This window comes from Balaenoptera borealis (genome assembly GCF_965194805.1).
Source record: "Balaenoptera borealis genome assembly, chromosome: 18".
Classification (NCBI taxonomy): Eukaryota; Metazoa; Chordata; class Mammalia; order Artiodactyla; family Balaenopteridae; genus Balaenoptera; species Balaenoptera borealis.
The window spans coordinates 16,822,703-16,844,494 of NC_138877.1; the positions used below are offsets into that span (position 1 = coordinate 16,822,703).

General features: G+C 41.1%; 1 protein-coding gene and 1 long non-coding RNA gene across 4 annotated transcripts in view; one reads left to right on the forward strand and one right to left on the reverse strand.

Annotated features, from left to right (window-relative positions):
- Positions 1 to 2,107: 2,107 nt before the first annotated feature.
- The window catches only part of NEK5 (NIMA related kinase 5), a gene marked incomplete at its 3' end in the record, with an annotated part of 62,448 nt that continues 42,763 nt past the window's right edge, over positions 2,108 to 21,792 (forward strand). Inside the window, exons 1-3 of one of the 3 annotated variants that reach the window (XM_082365395.1) lie at positions 2,108 to 2,203; positions 4,290 to 4,428; positions 12,017 to 12,113. In XM_082365395.1, coding sequence (XP_082221521.1) covers positions 4,312 to 4,428; positions 12,017 to 12,113 — 214 coding nt within the window. In that variant the 5' untranslated portion in view covers positions 2,108 to 2,203; positions 4,290 to 4,311. The remainder of the gene's footprint in view (positions 2,204 to 4,289; positions 4,429 to 12,016; positions 12,114 to 21,792) is intronic. The other 2 variants (XM_082365394.1, XM_082365393.1) reach the window with 2 other exon arrangements.
- On the reverse strand, positions 13,041 to 16,255 carry LOC309615749. Its single transcript, XR_014237045.1, has 2 exons — positions 15,440 to 16,255; positions 13,041 to 14,545 (listed from the first exon to the last, which is right to left on the reverse strand). It is a non-coding gene; the product is annotated as an uncharacterized lncRNA (long non-coding RNA).

Consider the following 21,792-nt stretch of genomic DNA (forward strand, 5'->3'; position numbering starts at 1 on the left):
CCAGGGTGGAAACATTTCCAAACCAACCAACACAGGGAACTTGAAACTATGTATAGTTATGGAGAGATTGAATGAATCTTGATGGGATGACAAATCCTTTTGAAAGTCAGATGGTTTGCAGGGTTTTGCTTATAACAGAATTTGAAGAGACTCTAATGGATGATTAGAAACCAATTTTAGTGATAGATTACTATATAATTCTTGACATACAACTAGGCAAGAATTGAGGGTCACTTTTAACAAAACTTCCAATTCCATTTACTTACTTACACGAATAAAGTTTTTCAGCACTTACAGCTTTAAAAAAAGAGATTAAAAAAAAGAGGTTTGATGAAATAAAATTATTTTTAAGACAGGACAAGAAAATTTTTTAAACAAAATTTTCTGTCGGTTTCTACTGCTACCCCCCTTTTTTTTTTTTATAAATTTATTTATTTATTATTTATTTATTTATTTGGCTGTGTTGGGTCTTCGTTTCTGTGCGAGGGCTTTCTCTAGTTGCGGCAAGTGGGGGCCACTCTTCATCGCGGTGCGCGGGCCTCTCACTATCGCGGCCTCTCTTGTTGCGGAGCGCAGGCTCCAGACGCGCAGGCTCAGTAATTGTGGCTCACGGGCCCAGTTGCTCCGCGGCATGTGGGATCCTCCCAGACCAGGGCTCGAACCCGTGTCCCCTGCATTGGCAGGCAGACTCCCAACCACTGCGCCACCAGGGAAGCCCCCGCTACCCCTTTTTAGTGTGCATTGTGCATGTGCATTATACATTAGCTAGATCCCCTTAGAAGACACAGAAATGCCTGCTCACCAAAGACCACAAAAAAACAACCCCTCCCCCCCCAACAGCAATTTTCTCTTGGTGTCAGCAAGGTAACTCCTCAGGGGATAACGTTTCTTTCTTAATCCTGTAAGGGGTCACGATGACCCACTACTCACCTTGCTGGACTGTGTAAACTGTCAGTATGTTACCTTGGTGTACAGTATAACCTTTTGTCTTGAAAACTTATGTAATTGTGCTTTGGGCGGAACAATCCTCAGAGCTTTCTGAAAGACTGTCCCCTGGGTTATAATCCTCAGGTTGGCTCAAATAAAATTCTCCATTTCTTTCTTAGATTGACTATTGATTAATTTTTCATGGACAGACTCAATGTTGAACTTTGTCTATTCCAGCAAAAAGCGTTATCTGTGGATACTAATTGAGCTAATTGGGGAGAAGAAGAGGAAAGCCCATTCAGGTCTTTAAGAGAGAAATTTCCAATACTATTACTTTTTATATTTAATAAATATCAGTTCGTGATTTATTTGGATCAGTTGTGTACTACTAGTAATTTTAATGAATTTTTAAAAGCCTATTAGGTAATAGAAATTAATTTCCATTGATATGATAGGGTGATGGGTAAGATTTTGAATCATGAAAAACAGTACGTATGGAGATATGAGTTCAAGGAAAGGAATGATGTAAACTTTCTAATTCTTAAAGGAGAGCTTTCTTTCTTTTTTTAAAATAGGTATGGTGGGTTTCAAATTGCCGTGGTATTTAGATTCCATTGGTTATGTTTTACTTGTGTCAATATTTATAATTGCTGGAAATTACATCCTTTCAACTGCTTAAACATGTAATGAAACGTTTCTGATGGCAGCTTGATGTGCAGTGGGAATGAGGAATGGGTAGGGGGCGATGGGGATAGGGTGAGAGAGCATGTTTGCAGACTACTGGGCAGTAGCCCGTTTTATAAGAGGACCCCATGGGAGGCCGCCAGCTGTGGCCAAAAGAGACGGGCTCCGTTCCAGTCTCCATCTCTTGACAGTATTTGAGATCGTGCACGAGAAACTCTCAGTCCAGCTCAGCTGTAAAACTGGGCAACTACTACCTGAGTCGGTAGTCGCAAGGAATAAAGAGAATATATGCAAAGCCTCTGGTACACCGTAAGCAAGAACGGGGAGCGGGAGCGGAATGCTTGTCGAGTGTAAGCAGAGGAGTCCCGATCTAAGGCGACGGAGGTGACGCGGCCAGGTCTCCAAACTCCGCGGCCGGCCCCCACCCCTCTTCCGGGTGGACTGTGTGGACCCGTCCTGTCGCCGCTCTGACCACCGCGCCCCGCCCACCTTCCCTAGTGCGGCTCCGCCCCGGCCGCCAGCGGGCGCAGAGGCGTCTGGAACCCGGACCCACACGGGACACTACTCTGGCCCCGCGGAGCCGGCGGAGCAGGTATGCTGTGGGTGGCGCCCTCAGTCCGAACCCGGAGCTGCCCCCAGGGCCTCCGGGAGCCCCGAGGAAAAGCTGGAGCCCCCGCCCGGGAAGACGCGAGCTGCAGAGCGGCGGTCTCCGGTCCCGGGCCGCGTCGCTCTCCATGGCAACGCGCGGCGCACCCAGCTCCTGGCCCCCGCGGGAGTTCTGCCGCCTTCCCGCCGGCCGCCTCCCGGAGAGTGTTTCTAAGGGAGAAGGATTTTTTTTTCCCGAAACTTAGGGGCTTCCACCCGCTGGTGCCTCTTGGGCGGGAGCGTCGCGGTCCCTCAGTTCCTGCGCAGGTGCCCTCGAGTTCCGATTCCGCCAGCGCCTCCCTCAAAACCCGGCCCTCCAGTGTCCCCAAGCCTTCCCTAGCTGCGGAGCTGGCTTCCAGCCCCATCCCACCTAATCGTCCCCGCTTCCTGCACTGACACAGATTACTCAAAAAACATAACCTGCCTACTCACTCAGGTTTAAAAAATCAGCATGAGCCCGCGCACCGTGATGAAGAGTGGCCCCCACTTGCCCCAAATGGAGAAAGCCCTCGCACAGAAACGAAGACCCAACACAGCCATAAATAAATAAATAAAATTAAAAAAAAAAATCAGCATGATGCCCTAAATGTAGTATTGAATATAACGGGGAAATGCAGTGGAGCAGTTTACCCAAAGCCCCGGAGGCTGGCGGCTGGCCGAGGGCCGCCCGGCCGCGTAGCTTCCAGAGAGGTGGCAAATGGTCGGAGGCAAGTGCTGGGCCGCCAGGACCTGCCCAAGACAGTTCAGAAACAACCCCACTGGGAATTACTGGCCCGTTTTTTGCCCACGGGCTATTGAGGGTGTACCTGTGTTACAAGCACCGTGTTCCCAAAGAAATGGTAGAGAGGAAGGGACCACGCCGTTTACTACCCCCGGAGAATTCACCTTCCCCTCTCGAGAAGCCAGGACCCTGGGCTGAGGGTGACAAACCCAAATCAAAGGAGCTTAGGCACCAAAGGGAATGTTAGACCTTTTAACTGGAGATTCTGACTGGGTAGGTCTTGGATGGGGCCCTTGTATACTCTGGCCTTACACACCCTCCTGCCATACCGAATCTGATCAGACGAATCTAAATGCCACAGTGACTCTCTTTATTATAAAGTCTATATTTCAATCTGTAAATTCTTGGTACTACTACACTGAAAGAAGTAGTGAAGTAGCAGGGAGTCACCTGATAAGGACAGCTGCAAACTTTTAGGTCTCAGCTACCAGGAGCAGCGTGGCCAGTGGGGGAGTGATTTTCCAAAACGGTGAACAGTTCCTGGTAAAGTTCCGAACAAGGTGCAATCAAGCCTTGATTTACATGTAGTTGCATTCCTCGAAAATTCAGTATTAATTAAAACTGTGCAAAATATACTTTGTATTTAGATGTAAAATAGTTTGGTTGTAGCCGCAGATAATTATAAACGGATTTTTCCAAGCACATGAATGTGTGCGGAGACTTTTTAAGGTTGTAGGGGCGCTGGAAAATCCTTTACTGTGCGGGACCGTCCCTAGCGTCGCAGAATCTTAGTATCTCAGGCCCCAGTGGCTTCTAAAAGCCGTCGTGCCTGCCTCTCAGAAAAAAAACTCCGTAAGTTTCCAAAATGTCCCCTAGGGGGCAGTAACGCCCCACTGAGAAAGGCTGGACTGTAAAACCACACAAGCGGAAGGACAATTCCTGCTGCCTAGAGGTGCCCAGACGGGCATATTATATTTTTCTTTCTCAGAACAATCTTGAAAAATAGGTATTGTTATTTCCATTTCAGAAATTAGGAAAGAGAGGTTTTACGAATTAAGTTACTTGCCCGAGATGACAACACTAGGGTGTATCAAAGTTGAGCTGCAGCCCAAGTCTGACCTTGGAGCTGACTAAGCTCTGTCTCACTTTGGTTGTTACCTGTGGCCACAAGGAAAGTTGTTTGATTCAGTCTCGGCGAAATTAGAATGCAAGTTTTAGCAAAATGAGTTCTCTTACATTGTAGTGGTCAGTTTTCTGACTTTGTTCATATTTATGAAAAGTGTGCAATAAAATTTCATTGCTCTCATTTCAGGTAACTCCATGCATTGGAGACCATGGATAAATATGACATGATTAAGGCCATTGGGGAAGGTGCCTTTGGGAAAGCATACCTGGCCAAAGGGAAATCAGATAGCAAGCACTGTGTTATAAAAGAGATCAATTTTGAAAAGGTAAAGTTAAGAAGTTAAAACTCCTGTTCATTTTCAGCAGTATATTCATCTGGCTTTTAATCCAGTTTGTCAAGGAAACACATCTTTTTTTTTTTTTTTTTTACAAGTATGAGTGAGTTGACTTTTGTTTGTTCAGTCTTCTAAGTCCATTGTCCAAACAGCAACCAATGATCTTATTTTCATTTTTATTTTTAAATTTTATTTTTATTTTGTTTTTGGCCGAGCCATGCGGCATGCGGGATCTTAGTTCCCCGACCAGGAATGGAACCCATGCCCCTGCTGGGGAAGCAGGGAGTCTCAACCACTGGACTGCCAGGGTAGTCCCCAGTGATCTTATTTTTAAAAAAGAAAAGAAAGAAAAAAAGGAGAAAAAGATGTTCTCGCCCTGGCTCCTATGGTACTCCTTATAGTGATAACATCTTTTTTTTTATATCCTATGGCACGTCTATGAGATGCCCCCTCCTCCGTTGCTCTAGTTCCTGTGTTTTGCCATGCGCTTCCTCTGACTGCCTCTCCAAATTCAGGTCACCTCCACAAGGAGACCTTCCCCAAGCATCCTAGCCAAGGTAGCTCCCTGACTTCAATCACACCACCTTATCACACCACCCTGGTTTATTTTCTTAGTAGCATTTATAATGATCTTGAATTACTCTGCTCACTTATTTCTTGTCTATCTCCTTCCCCATGCAGAACAGTGCCTGGCACATAACAGGTGCTCGAAAATATGTATTGAATGCATTGAAGGAATGGAGGAAAACCATATGTTATTGTTAGTCTAATGGTTTTGGAGAATAATTAAATATATCTAATTTAAGAGGAATCAGTTTTGCTAAATTCCCCTTGGTTTGTGTTTATGTTACCCTCTCTAGTGGCTGTGTTCGTTTCAGATATATGGGGATAATAGTGTCCATTATGGGCTAGAATACATGTTAAGGCAAGTCTCGTTGGTTGCCTTCTGGAGGATTTATCAGTGAGAGGAGCAGAAAAACTTCCATACAAAATGGGTACAAAATGGATGAATCAAGTTGCACTTATGTGAATGTACTTAGTGCCACTGAACTGTACACTTAAAAATGGTTAAAATGGTATAACTTTTATGTTGTATATATTTTACCATAATTTTTAAAAATTGGGAAAAAATAGGGACTTCCCTGGCAGTTCAGTTGGTTAGGAATGGGTGCTTTCACTGAAGGGGCCTGGGTTCGATCCCTAGTGGAGGAACTAAGATCCCGCAAGCCGTGCAGCATGGCCAAAAAAAAAAAAAGAAAAAAAAAATTTGGGGAAAAATAAAAGGACTTCCCAAACTTACATTAAAACTCAGGTGTAGATGATTAGCTTCAGGGCGAATGCTTTATTTACCAATACAGGTCCCTTTTCATGGATCCACCGCATATTTCTGCTAATGTCCTCTTAGTCTAGTGGCCTGTCAGAGCTTCCTTCCACGACCTTATTCTCTCACTCTCTTTTGTTTATCTGACTGCTCTTTCTCCGGCCTCTCTGTCTCCTCACCCTCCGTATGTCCCTGACCACCTATCCTTTGCCGACTCTCTTTCTGTGTACTGTTACCTGACAGCCACCTCCCTTCAATCTTTACCACTAAACAGATCACTCTTAAAACTCTGTCCAGCCTTGGTATCTTCCAGAGCCCTAGTTGTGCATTTCATTAGCCAGCTAGATATCTTCAGGTAGTATCTGTATGAGTAATCTACTGCTGTGTAACATATTACCCCAAACTTAGTGGCTTAAATAATAGACACATTATCTCACAGTTTCTGGGCATTAAGAATTCAGAGTGAGGGGTGTTGAGGACCATCTTGGGAGCTAGCTAACACAATTGTACCCCAAAGTAGAAATTTCTCACTTTTCTAAGCAGATCCAGGTCATCCACTCTGTGCTGCTCTGTGTTAATGACACCAGTATTTTTATGATATCCAGGCTCAAAACCTTGGGGTCATCGGTGAGTTTTTTCTCTCTCCCCATCCAATTACTTGCTAAATGCGGTTGACTCTTTCTCTCCCTTGAATTTGTTTCATTCCTTTTGTCAGTGGCCTGGGTTACTTGGATCACTTCAGTACCTTTCTCATGGCTCCAACTCTCATGTAACAAAATCTTGGGAATTCTCCCCCCAGGCTCCCAAACCTTCACTGGGACAGAAGTCATAAAGGAAAAGATGGCTAGATGCATCGTCATCTTTGACTACACTAAAATATAAAACTTCTGAATGATGGAAAACCATCATGAATAAATGGAAAGAAAACTGACAGAATGCCCAAAATACTTGCAAGTGTTGACTAAAGTCTGCTAGCTTTTTTTTTTTTTTTTTTGGCCATGTGGTGCAGCATGTGGGATCTCAGTTCCTCCAACGGGGATCAAACCCAGGCCCTTGGCAGTGAGAGCATGGAGTCCTAACCACTGGACTACCAGGGAATTCCCTGTGCTAACCTTTTATAAATCTTAAAAAGAAAAAAAATTATAACTGAAGAAGTCATCATATATAAATTTCAAACTCATTAGAAAACTAAGAAAAGTAAAATAAATCTATTGATTTATATCACTTTTTGCTGATACAATTGGAAAGGATTGAAAAGAATATAAAAGTGGAGGAAGCGGGCACTCTCTTACTCTGCTGATAGGAAGGTAAATCATCCTGAGGGAAATTTATCAATACGTATCAAAGCCTTAGAAGGATCCATGCCCTGTTTGTATTATTGACGAGGAGTAAGGTCCGAAATACGTTGTAAAGATGAAAAAAAATCAGGCCACAAAAAGTTATGTGTATGTATGTATGTACTGTTAATGTCACACACACACACACACACACACACATGCACACACAACATTAACAGTGGTTATTGCTGATTGGTGGGATTTCACCTCTATCATTTCTTTCTGCATGGTCAGAATTTTTAATATGCAGCATATATTATGTTTTTAAAATTAAGAATTGTATTATTTGTATAAGCAGAAAAGGCTATCTTCATCTTGATAAAGAAAAGGAAAAAAAAGTATGCATCCTAAGATCTAGTAGTTCACCTTCTGGGATTGTATTCCAAGGAAATACCCAGAAATGTGCAGACAGTCAGCAAACAACCTAAATGTCCAACAGTTGGGGATTGGTTAAGTAATTTGTGAAAGACTAAGCTGTTTGTCAAAATCATGTTGTAGTTAAAGTGTTGACATGAGAAGTATCATAACTTTTGCTAATTAAGAAGATAGTATGTGTAGAATGATGCAATCTTTGTAAAAATATATGCATTATCTCTCTCTATAGGTATGTATATTCCCACACATATCTGCCCATACATATAGGAAAGACCTACTTACTACATTATTATCGAGGTGGAATATGGGATTATGAGTAATTTTTGCCTTGTACTTTTATATCATTTCACTCTTCAGATTAGTTTTGACACCCCTCTCTGATTTGTTCCCAAATTCCATTTTCAACCTCCCCTCACATACTCTTCCTTTTTGCCACGTGCAGATCCTTTGCACCGCAGCCTCTGTGCTCACCCGAGGGCCTCTTTCTTCCCAAAAGGTCTTTGCCTGCCCATCCAAGCATCAAGATCCCACTTGTTCAGGGCTGAGACTCAGTACACCTTGTAGAACCTTCCAAATCTAAGTAACCTCTCTTTCTCTGTAAACTCCATAGCTTTTTATCCATACTGCTGTATGGTACTGATTGCTGTCTACTTTGCTGTGCTTTAGCTGTTTATTTTGTGCCTTCTCCTCCTTATTAAACTGTATATTCTGTGCAGGCAGAATCCATGTCTTTTGCATCTTGATATTCCACACAGCAGCTAAGAATTCTTTGCACCAGTAGCAGGTCAATAAATTCTTACTGGATAAATAATTCAATGCATAGATACTTCCCGACCTTCTAGCTCTGTTGTTAAGCTGGTACATATTTAGGAATTATAAAACCATTTAAATTCTAAGTAAAGAAAAAAATATGTGAGAGGTGAATCCTCTATAAAAATATATATTAATGCATTTCATATAGTCTCTCCCGTTCTTCAGTATAGATAATAAAAAACTGTATATTTCTAATAGAGCAGTGAATTTTTTCATTCTTTTACTTCATGAACCACCCTGGTCTCCATGCCATAAATAAGTAGAATTTCTATTGGGCCTTGTTCTTGTTGCTTTCCCATATCTCTTTGTGTTATCAGATTTGCCTAACAACATTTGTGTCACAGTATTAACATTTATTACTTATTTTTTTCTTTCTACTCTAATGTACTTTTTCATTACTTCTCATCTGATTTACATTTCTTCTCAGCTCTCCAGAAATTTACATTTCTTCTCAGCTCTCCAGCACCTCTCCACGAAGCGAACTCTAGACCCCAGAACTTAAATCGCTTATTTTCTTACAGGTACCAAAAAGCTCTATATTTTCTCTCATCATCCTACAATTATCAAGCATATTCTTTTATTTCTTGCCTTCAAAAATGCATTGTATCTTTTCTTGATTATAAAAATTAAAATGTTGGTTGAAGAAATTTTGAAAAAAACTGTAGGGAAAAATAAGGCTATTTAGAGGAAAATGAAAATCACTTTTAACCTCTCTCTTCATCACTATTAACATTATGGTGAACTTCTCCCCAGGCTATTTTTAATGCATAAATGTACCTTGTAAGTTATTAGAATATATTAGATGATTGATGTCATGGTGGATATACTCTTTTATAGCAGCTTTTTACCCTTAGTATATTGTGAATATTTTCTCATGTCATTCAATGTTTTCATATAATAAAATGTTCTCATATAATATCATTCATTGTTTATAGTAATAGTGGGTGCCTAGCAGACCTCATGTTATCCCAGGTGTTTTACATATATTAGTTAAGTTAATCTTCACAACAACTCTAGAGGTAGATCTCATTACCCTCACAGTTTAGGTGAAAGGGCTGAGGCTCAGTGAGGTTAAGTAACGTGCTCAACAAGGCGCAGTGACCAGCAAATCCTTCTACCTTTTCCTCTGCTCTTCCTGCCAGCGCTTCCCTGGAGTTTTGATGACCGCCTAGTGTGACATTAGGTTAAAAATACCATCATTTATCTAACTCTTTTTCTATTTTCAGAGAGTTACGTTGTTTGATTTTTTTGCTATGATTAAATAACATTTAATATGTAGAAGAGTCATTTTTTCTTAAACAAACTGTGTATGTATGTTTACCTATATGTGCATTAAATAAAAAGGTCTAACAATTAGCAGCAATTACTCCTAAGGAATAGGAGTTCATGGGATGGGTGGGGAGGAAAAGGGGAAGTTTTACTTTCATCTTATTTACTTCTATCTGGCTTAAAATATTTTTTCAAGTCACTAGTGTATATTCTTAATTAAAAACTAATAGTAAAACACTGTAATGAAGGCTTTTGTATGAGAACCCTTGGGCACATTTCTGATTATTTTCTTTGGATACATTTCTAGAAGAATTAATAAGTTAAAAATAGGAGCATTTTAAAGTCTCTTATTAGACACTGTAAAATTGTTTTCCTAGAAAGATTCTACCAATTTATATACTTACACCAGAAGTATATGAGTGCCATTTTGCTGCTTTCTGGTTAACTGTGGGTATTAACATTCTTTTTGTCTTCGCCAGTTTCACAGATGAAACATATTCAATTTTGTTTTAGTCTTCTTTTGATTACTGAGTGAGGTTGAATATTTTTTACTGTTTCTGAGCCATTTTTAATTTCTTTTATTTTTTTGAGAGTTGCCTAGGCCTGTATTTTCCCATATTTCTATTGGCATATTTGCCTTTTTTTCTTACTTGCCAGAATCCTTGTATGTTATAAATACAAAAAATCTTTGTCATACATATTGCCAGTATTTTTACCTAACTATAAAAATACACTTATCTCCCTATGTTTGCCTTTCAATTTCGTTTATAATAGTCTTTTGAAAAAAACAGTAGTTATAAATTAAAGTAGTTAAGTAGCTAAGTCTATCCTGGTAGCTTATTTCAATTATTTTTATTTTGAAACTCATGTGTACCAATTATGCAATTTAAAGTGGGGGGAAAGATACTGAAGCTTAGAAGATTTAAATAATTTACTGAAGGATACATAGCTAGGAGGCAGTAAAGCTGGGATGGAGAATATTAATTTTTAAAAAACTTTTCAAATTTAAATGAGGATGAGAAATTTGGGAACTCACACATTACCTGTGGGCCAAATGTTGAAGGCCATTATAGAGGGAACTGTGGAGAGGACCAGTGACCCATGGAGGCCAGAAGGGTGGGGCAGCCGGGCCAGAAGTCAGTGTAGAAATGACAAAGTGTCAAGAATGAGGAAGAAAAGGTAGAAATGAGGTGTGGCCACTGCCAATGGCACCAAAACATTTGAAAAATATTGTCCGTAGATGGTAAACAGAATAATAAGAAAATACATCAGGGAGTGAGGGGAGGAGAGAAATAGGTAAGGCAGGTTAAGGGGTACAAGCCTCCAGTTGCAAAATAAATGAGTTATGGGTATGAAATGTACAGTGTGGGGAACATAGTCAATACTTAATATCTTTGTATGGTGACAGATGGTAACTAGACTTATCTTGGTGATCACTTTGAAATGCACAGAAATTTTAAATCACTGTGTTGTATGACGGAAAATGACATAGTGTTGTAGTTTTTGAATTTTACTTCAAAAACAAACTCAGAAAAAAAGATCAGAATTGTGGTTACCACAGGCGGGTGGTATGGGAAGGGAGAATTGGTTGAAGGTGGTCAAAAAGTACAAACTTCCCGTTACAAGATAAATAAATACTAGGGATGTAACGTACAACATGATAAATAGAATTAACACTGCTGATGTTGTACATGAAAGTTGTTGAGTAAATCCTAAGAGTTCTCATCACAAGGAAAAAATGTTTTTTCTATTTCTTTAATTTTGTATCTATATGAGATGACGAATATTCACTAAACTTATCGTGATGATCATTTCATGGTGTGAGTGAAATTATATGCTGTACACGTTAAACGTATACACTGCTGTATATCAATTATATCTCAATAAAACTGGAAGGAAGAGCAATAATAAAAGCAAATTAGTTTTTTAAAAAGAAAAGAAAATACATCAAATCTAAAATGAAGTCACGAGAGACATTTTATTTGAAAACAAAAAACGTAGTAATCTTAACATAGAACTTTACTGGTCTGATTTATGTGATATATGACATTTTACTTTTTTTAGATTTCATTTGTTTCTTCTAGGCAGTGATTGCTGCTGGAACATTGCATTTTGTTTTTTTTTTTTTACAAATTCCTTTGTTGCTGAAAGATAAATATTTAAATAACTTTCCTCCAGATGACTAAATAATTGACACAGTACACCTATGCAGCAGAAATTTTAATACAGCAGAACTTCACCAGAAATACTTATTTTCTTGTTTCTGATTGTCATTGACAAACCATTGACTAGATATAGGACACTCTAATTCTAGAAATGTCATTTCCTGCCGTTGAGAGATCTGTTGCAGAAGTGCCATTAAAAGCCAGTGAAATCCTGGAGAATTTTCGATGACAGTGAGTAAAAAGCATTCCTTGAAAGCGAATTATCTTTACAGACTACTCTGTCTCTTAATATAATTTAGATGCCCATCCAAGAAAAAGAAGCTTCAAAGAAAGAAGTCATTCTTCTGGCGAAGATGAAACATCCCAACATTGTAACCTTCTTCAGTTCATTTCAAGGTTTGACTTTCTCATATTCTTAAAGTATTTTAATAGAGTGTGGGCATGTAGACTTCTGTATAAGATAGTTCCTGAGAACTGTGTATATATTAATTTTTGTAACTGGATTCATTTTCCCATTTACTTAAATTGTAATTTGAGACATCATCTTTATTTCTTCTCTGGTGGGTTTTTGTAGGCAGCTTTCCTAAATTTTCTCAAGTTTGCCCACCGGCCTTTAATTCTCACTCCCTCAGATAGTTAACGATGGGTGTATTAGCTTTGCTGCAGTAAGACATTTCAGTGGCCTGCAAGGATACCATCTGTGTCTCACTCACATTACATGTTGGCTATGGTTGGGCGGGGTCTTTATTTTTTTAATTCATCATTATTATTATTTTTGGTTGTGCCTCATGGCTTGTGGGATCCCGGCAGTGAAAGTGCCGAGTCCTAACCACTGCACTACCAGGGAACGCCCAGGAGGAGCCTGTAAGTCGAGGGCCCAGCCTGAAGGAGCAGCGCACACATGGAGCCGGCTGTTTTCCTGAGCAGGAGGAAAGAGCAGGACACAGAGCCCGCCACACCCTCACTCTCAGATCCCTGCTGGGATGTGGCGTGTTTCTTACTTTCCTCACGTGCTCACGTTCTGGGTGCAAAGCAGCCAGGCAACCAGCCCCGGGAACGGGGTGATGGTGGGGGAGGGCACACTGTGCCTCTGAGTCCTTGTATGTCCCGGGGCAACGGGGAGGGCTGCACAATTCTCCTGCAGACAGGCAGCCAAGCAAACGGCCACGATAGAGGGGAGAAACCTCAAGGCCGCAATTCCCTCCTCTGTGCGCCTGAATACAGCATCTCTTCTGCCTCTATCCCTTGACTCCAAAGGTTAAAAAAACAAAGCAAAACACTAAAAACACCATAAAAGGAGCGTTGGTCATTCATTCAGTTAAATTTTTTTTATTTATTTATTTTTTTAATTTATTTTTTGGCTGTGTTGGGTCTTCGTTTCTGTGCGAGGGCTTTCTCCAGTTGCGGAGAGCGGGGGCCACTCTTCATCGTGGTGCGTGGGCTTCTCATTATCGCGGCCTCTCTTGTTGCGGAGCACAGGCTCCAGACGCGCAGGCTCAGTAGTTGTGGCTCACGGGCCCAGCTGCTCCGCGGCATGTGGGATCTTCCCAGACCAGGGCTCAAACCCGTGTCCCCTGTATTAGCAGGCAGATTCTCAACCACTGCGCCACCAGGGAAGCCCTCAGTTAAATACTGATCGAGTGCTTACGTTGATGCATTTTTCTAGGTGCCAGGAATACAGCAGTGAACAAACACAACAGGCACAAATTCCTGTCCTTGTGGCTCTTACATTGTAGTGGGAAGAGACAGACAATAGACACATATACAGCATGTCAGGTGTTTAAAAGGCTGTGACAGGGCTGTGTCCCCGGTTCACCATGGGGCATCCCCATCCCAGCACCCAGCACTGGAGGTGCTTGAATTCACAGGTCAGAAGTAGTTCATGGAGCAGGAATGTTACCTAGATATCTTCAAGCACCATCAAGGGTGTAAAAATCAGTAAATAAATTTTAAAAGCTATTTTTTGAGCTTTTACACTGTGCAGGGCACTGTGTTTCTTGCAAATTAAAACCACGGCATTCAAAATACCTCTCTGTGTTTCTTGCAAATTAAAACTGGGTACAGTCTTTAAAAGAGTTCTCGGGACACCTCCAAGGTCTTTCTGGGAGCTGAGAGTACACGTGAGCCAGGAATTGAGTTGTATCGAGCCACTTTTAAGGGGCAGCCACTGAAAAAGGTGCCTTGCATTCCTGTTCATTGACTCCTAACAGCGACACCATTAGACAGTCTTCCTTTTCCTCATTCTGTGGGTTATTATTGTGACTCCCTGTGACTGGTAAGTCCTGCTCATCGTCAGGCCTTCTCTGAGACCCCAATTCAAGTTACAGCCCCCTTTACTGATCTCGCCAGCACTTTTGTACTGCGTGTGTATGTTCATATACGCCATTAGGAACTGTCTAATATTTGTCTCCCTTTAAGACGGTAAACATAACAAATTCTTTTGCTCACCACTTGGTCCTCAGCATCTGGCACATAGTAGGTGCTCATACACGTTTGCTGAATGAGTGCCTAGACTGGGCCATTTAGGAGAGTGGAGTATGTCTTTTTTTTTTTTTTTAATTGATTAATTTTTTTGGCCCCACCCCGCTGCATGCAGCAGCGGTCCCCAACCTTTTTGGCACCAGGGACCGGTTGTGTGGAAGACAGTTTTTCCACGGACCGGGGGCGGGGTGGAGGGATGGTTTCGGGATGATTCAAGTGCACTACATTTATTGTGCACTTTATCTCTCTTATTATTACATTGTAATATGTAATGAAATAGTTAAACAACTCACCATAATGCTGACAGGAGGCGGAGTTCAGGCGGTCATGCGAGCGTCGGGGAGTGGCTGTAAATACAGATGAAGCTTCGCTCACTTATCCTCCGCTCACCTTCTGCCGTGTGGCCCGGTTCCTAACAGGCCACGGACCGCTAGTGGTCCATGGCCCCGGGGTTGGGGGCCCCTGGCATGCAGGATCTTAGTTCCCCAACCAGGTATCGAACCCGTGCCCACTGCAGTGGAAGCACAGAGTCTTAACCACTGGACCGCCAGGGAAGTCCCTGGAGTATGTCTTTACGCCATGCAAAATGGATATTTGAGGATGGTTTACGCTGGATACCATTATAAAATTAGAGGTCATTTTTTACAGTATAAATAACCTTCACCGACTTCGTTTATGTTGTAAGCTTAAACTTTCTGATGACAGCCTTTTCCTTTTCTTAACTAGAGCACCTCTGTGTTTAGGAAAACTAGGGCTACTGTGATGCCTTTGAGTTTGCCTGGCAGTTTGTTGGGACTTGAAACACGGAGCTTATCCGAAAGGCTCAGAGGTCCTTGCAACACCTGACTGTAGAGAGTTGGGGGAAAGCCTTTGTTTACCCTGACAGCTCACCTCTGAACAGAAGAACCCTGGCTCTAGTTCATTAATTGTTTGTCTATAAAAAGTAGAAGTTTTCATAAGTTTGAAGCAACATGAGAAAAATAAGAGAATGTAGTAAGATTTTCCTAAGGCTAAATTAATCCCACTTAAATTCCTTCACTGAATATTTATCAAGTACCTATAATTTGCTAGGCATGGTCTAGGTAAAATAGGCCCAAATCCCTGCACTGCTGTTTTCTGTTGCTGTATAACCAGTGAACACGAATTTAATGGCTTAAACAGGCACCCACTTATCCTCTCCCAATTCCTCTAGATCGGAAGCCTGGGCTGGGCTTAGATGGATTCTCTGCACAGGGCCTCACATGATTGAAATCAAGATGTCAGCTGTGTCTGCAACCTCATCTGAGGCCGAGTTCTCTTCCAGGCTTATTCCGGTTGTTGGCAGGTTTCATTTACTCCAACTGTAGGACTGAGGTGTCTGCTTTCTTGCTGGCTGTTAACTGGGGGTGATTCTCTGTTTCTAGAGACCAACCTCCCTTCCCTGGCATGTGGCCCCTTCAATAGGCCCTCTCCAGCGTGGAATCTCTCACTTCTGTTTCTGATTTCCAGACCCAGATTTAAGTGGCTCTTGTGATTAGGTCAAGCCCAGGTGTATAATCTCTTTTTCTATTAACTCAGAGTCAGCTGTTTAGTAACTTTAATTATATCAGCACATCCCATTTGCTATGTAACATAATCATGAGAGTGATATCCCATGTTTACAAGTTACACTCTCGCTCAAGGGGAGAGAGTTCACAGGGTGTGTGCGTTAGGGCCATCTGAGAATTCTGCCTGCCCTACAGCTGTGGAGTTTACATTCCAGGGGTAAAATGTGGGGAGAGACAGACAATAAATGTAAACATAATTAATAAGTACAGTATATGCAGGTTAGAAGTTGATAAGTGCTGTGGGATAATAAAATAGGGGGAGGCAGGAGTGGAGGGAAGAATTGTAAATAGGGTGGTCAGGACGGGCCTTGCTGGGAAGGTGACATTTGAGCACAGATTGAGGAGTCCTGCTAACATCTGGAGAAGAGCTTTCCAGGCAAGGAGAACAGCCACTGCAAAGGCCTGACGTGTTAAAGGACTAGCCAGGAGGCTCTGGGGGAAGGCCATCTGCTATTGGCCCTGAGCACCTCTGCAGGTTTCTGCTGGATATGCCAAGAATGTGAAGCCCTGACCGGGAGCTGGCTTGTTTACTGCTCGCTGTAAAAGCAGTCGATTCCTCAAGTGTAGTGTTCCTCTCCTGTAGTGTAGCCACTGCGTGTGCAGTTGTTCATCTAGGCTCTGTGGATTTGGGAGACAGAGAACGAGTGCTAACATGAAGCTCTGACAGCTGCTTTTGCCAAGAGTAATCAAGTCCTTTGTCTCTGGCCCAGGAATCTCGTGTCTTCTGCCAGCATCCATGACCTAGTCACAGGCTGGTAAGTAGGGCAGAATCTCACACCTGTGGCAGAAGCCACTGTGGGTGCAGCGCAGTGAGCAAGGGGGGATAGCAGAAGATACTTTAATCTTTATGCTGAGTCTGTGTTCCTCCTGGGTTCAGCACTAAAACGCTTTTATTTTTGTGGAATGATGGTGATACTGGACGATATCTCGTTCCATCAAATCTAGAGGCCATTGGTTGTAAGATACATTATTATGTGCTGATGAAAAGGAAAGATACTGCCCATTAGACCATGACACTATGCTTTCATATCACAATTTTTCTTTTATATGTATTAAAAGAGCTCTTTTAGACTTGTTTAAACAGAGTTTTGCTTTCTATTACTCTTGTACATTCATAAAAAGGGAAATATGAGCAGATTAAATTGGTTAAGATAGTCTAAAAATTAATGAGGCTGGAGGACACATGGTTTCTTGAGGCAGAAACCTGGTGTGTCTCCCTTTGCCTGGCAAAGCAATGAAGCTATTCTTTTCTACTTCACCCCCCCAAAAAAAAAACAAAACAAAAAACAAAAATTAATGAGGCCGTGATGACATCAAGACTGCTGTGCCCACAGTCACCAATTGGAAGATGCCAGTGTCTGTGAGACATAATCCTGATTTTTTAAAAGGGCGTTTTAGAATAAATTAATTATAATACTTGTTCTTTAAATGTTGGAATTTGGCAAGACAAAGGTTGCAACCCTGAAGTTAGTGCCCTCTAATAGTTTTGAATGGCCAGTGACCCATGACCTTTATATAAAGTTCCAGAAACTCCTGCCCTAGAGGGTACCATGCACTTCCTTTTTGGAGTATTCTTTTTTCTCCTTTCTGCATTTTAAAATATTATGCGTGCTTAAGACTAAACACAAATCCCACCCCCAAACCTAAAGTGATCTCTCTCTGGGACTTCCCGGGGGGTCCAGTGGTTAAGGCTCTGTGCTTCCACTGCAGGGGGCGCGGGTTTGATCCCTGGTCGGGGAACTGAGATCTTGCATGCCGCGTCGCGTGGCCACCCCAACCTGACAAATGTAATTAAAACTAAATATAAAAAAAATAAAGTGATCTCTCTCGCCTCTGCTCTGAGCACTTCCGAACCCTTACTGGCCGTTTCACTTGTGTGGCATTTGTAATAAGCTGTGTTATAACGTTAGTGTATATTCTTTATTTCCCTCACTGAGATTGGAAGTTCTGTGAGGACAAGGTTTGTTTCTTATGCCTTTTCCCCTTCCTAAAGTGCTTAATTTTTTTAAACAGATGGAAAATTTGAGAGCACAGATGACCTTTCCAGGCAGTTCTAACCCCATTAAATATGAAATTAACAGTGGCTAGTGGAAAAAAAAAACATATTTAGAGCCAAATGATGCTCATCGACCTGAATAGTTCCTTCAAGATGGTTCGGCCATGATTAATCCTGAATCAGTCAATGAATTTCTTCCACTGAAAGCCCGTGTGAGGCTGAGTGAGTTAGATGTTGGTGGAAGGGAAGTAAAATGGAGCCCTTTTCCCTTAGTTTCCTTCCTCTGATTTCCCCATGGTTTTGAAATTGCCATCCCTTCATTGCTGTGGCAGCCCTTTCAATGACTGAGCTAAGACAAGTATTAATTCTCCCAAAAGTAATACATTCCTGAAAGTAACTGATCTCTAGGTAATCAGGGTATGTCAGGAAACATCTCAAAACGCTTCCTGCAAGAATATACAATGGAGAAAAGACACTCTCTTCAATAAGTGGTACTTGGGAAAACTAGACAGCTACATGTAAAAGAATGAAATTAGAACACTCCCTAATACCATACACAAAAATAAACTCAAAATGGATTAAAGACCTAACGTAAGGCCAGACACTATAAAACTCTTAGAGGAAAACATAGGCAGAACACCCTCTGACATAAATCGCAGCAAGATCTTTTTTGATCCACTTCCTAGAATAATGAAAATAAAAACAAAAATAAACAAATGGGACCTAATTAAACGTAAAAGCTTTTGCACAGCAAAGGAAACCCTAAACAAAATGAAAAGACAATCCTCAGAATGGGAGATAGTATTTGCAAATGAAGCGACCTACAAGGGATTAATCTCCAAAATACACAAACAGCTCATGTAGCTCAATATCAAAAAAACAACCCAATCAAAAAATGGGCAGAAGATCTAAATAGACATTCCTCCAAAGAAGTCATACAAATGGCCAAAAAGCACATGAAAAGATGCTCAACGTCACTAATTATTAGAGAAATGCAAATCAAAACTACAATGAGGTATCACCTCACACCGGTCAGAATGGCCATCATAAAAAATTTACAAGCTAAATACTGGAGAGGGTGTGGAGAAAAGGGAACCCTCCTACACTGTTGGTGGGAATGTGTAAATCGGTGCAGCCACTGTGGAGAACAGTATGGAAGTTCCTTACTGGCACAGCTACCATATGATCTAGCAATCCCACTCCTGGGCATATATCCAGAGAAAACCATAATTCGAAAAGATACATGCACCCCAATGTTCATTGCAGCACTGTTTACAATAGCCAGGACATGGAAGCAACCTAAATGTCCATTGACAAAGGAATGGTTAAAGAAGATGTGGTACATATATACACTGGAATATTACTCAGCCATAAAAAAGAATGAAATAATGCCATTTGTAGCAACATGGATGGACCTAGAGATTATCATACTAAGTGAAATAAGTCGGACAGAGAAAGACAAATATCATATGATATCTCTCATATGTGGAATCTAAAATAATGGTATAAATGAACTTATTCACAAAACAGAAATAGAGTCACAGATGTAGAAAACAAACTTATGGTTACCGAGAGGGAAAGGGGGGGAGAGATAAATTGGGAGATTGGGATTGACACACACTACTATATATAAAATAGATAACCAATAAGGACCTACTGTATAGCACAGGGAACTCTACTCAGTACCCTGTAATGGCCTATATAGGAAAAGAATCTAAAAAAGAGTGGATATATGTATATGTATAACTGATTCACTTTGCTGTATACCTGAAACTAACATAACATTGTAAATCAACTTACTCCAGTAAAAAAATTTTTAAAACCCAACAAAACAAACAAAAAAACAAAACCCTTCTTGGACTCTCTGGTCTATCCTTCATGGCCTCTTGTTCTCTCTGCCTGTGTGTATGCAGACTTCTGTTGTAGCTCTACTCTCGTATATTGACTGATGCCCCATCTAGACTGTCACCTCCTTATTCAGGAAGGATAGCTTATTTGCTTCTTATTCCTAGCACAGCGTTCCTTAGCATGTCTTCAATAAAAGTTTGTTGATGAGTGAATGGATCTGTCCCTTTAAGAGGGGAGGTGGACCAATGGAAGTGTTCTGTGAAAGAAGCACTCAGTTTGTGAATGAGAAGCAACCAAGGGCAGATGCTGTCAGGTTACCGATAGTGCCTTTAAAGTTGGCTTAAGCCAACCTAAGTGTCCGTCAACAGATGAATGGATATAGAAGATGTGGCATATATATACAATGGAACATTACTCAGCCATAAAAAGAAATGAAATTGAGTTATTTGTAGTGAGGTGGATGGACCTAGAGTCTGTCATACAGAGTGAAGTAAGTCAGAAAGAGAAAAACAAATACTGTATGCTAACACATATATATGGAATCTAAAAAAAAAAATGGTTCTGATGAACCTAGGGGCAGGACAGGAATAAAGATGCAGACAGAGAGAATGGACTTGAGGACACGGGGAGAGGGAAGGGTAAGCTGGGATGAAGTGAGAGAGTAGCATCGACATATATACACTACCAAATGTAAAATAGATAGCTAGTGGGAAGCAGCCGCATAGCACAGGGAGATCAGCTCTGTGCTTTGTGACCACCTAGAGGGGTGGGATAGGGAGGGTGGGAGGGAGGGAGACGCCAGAGGGAGGGGATATGGGGATATATGTATACGTATAGCTGATTCAGTTTGTTATACAGCAGAAACTAACACACCATTGTCAAGCAATTATACTCCAATAAAGATGTAAAAAAAAATAATAAAGTTGGCTTAAGCTACTTGGAAGAAAGAGATAGCAAATGATAGATATTTGGCAAGAGATTCCGACATTGAATGAATACTTAATAATTACAGGGCAAAATACTAGAAAGTTTAACACTTGCAGATAAGCCTGATTTTGTGCGATCATTTTGTGTTCCTTAGATGTTTTTATGAAACCACTCCACAAACCTTTATTAAGCCCCTTCCATGTGCCAGGTACAGGGAATACAAAAGTACTAAGTATGGAGTCTGTCTTCAGGGAACCCGCAAACTAGTGGGAGAAACAAACAAGTTAGTAGAAGCCCTTATTCTAACAAGAACCCATCTGGTAGTTGTTTGGTTAAAGAAAAAAGCTGATTAAGCAGGAAATCATACAAACTTATTTTAATCTATAAATACACAATCATTTGCCAAACTTCTAATGTAAGACCAAGGCCTTGTCTTTGATTCTGAGTCCACCGATTGGAGTTCGGAATATTCTTTCTTACATAGGGCTCCCCCCACCCCCAATTTATAATTTCCAATTTCTTTTCTTTAGAGTGGAGTAAGAATTTACAGATACTCTCTGTGCACAGTCTTTTGAAAGCTTCCCCGTTATTTTCCACTCGTTCCACCTAACATTTAGGTCAGTGACTTTTTTTTTTTTTTAGCTACTCACTTTTACTGAGTCCTCCACGGGATTCGATGTAGTTTTTGTAGAAATAATCACATCTTCCTTTTCCCATTCATCTTTCATCAGTTGATGTAGTAATTATAATAGCAAGTATAATTGGCATAAACAAATTTGGGAATGAACACAATGATCTTGGTAAGAATCAGTGGGAGCAGAGGTACCTGGGCATAGGTGAGTCCAGAAGCCACCAGGGTAACCTTGAGCAGGCAGCGGTGATGAAGAGTGCCCATCAATCTAGTGAGTAGGTCAGGCAGAGGTCAGTTAGAAGTATGTCTACTGTACTCAACAACATGGTTGAATAAGCCCCATACAAATAAAAGTTTATGTCCAAATTCAGGGGTGTATTAATTCTTCCTGAGGTGTTGAAAAAGATTCACAGATGCTTTTTTATTGCAGATTTCCAACCTCCTGCAGGAATGCATTAAAAATAATTGCTGACATTTATTGAACTCTCATTATGTGCAGGTATTGTTCTAAGTATGTTACATGGATTAAACCATTGAAAAGATTAAATGAGGAAAGATAAAACAATCCCAAGAGGAGTTTCTATATTATTATCTCCATCTTACAGA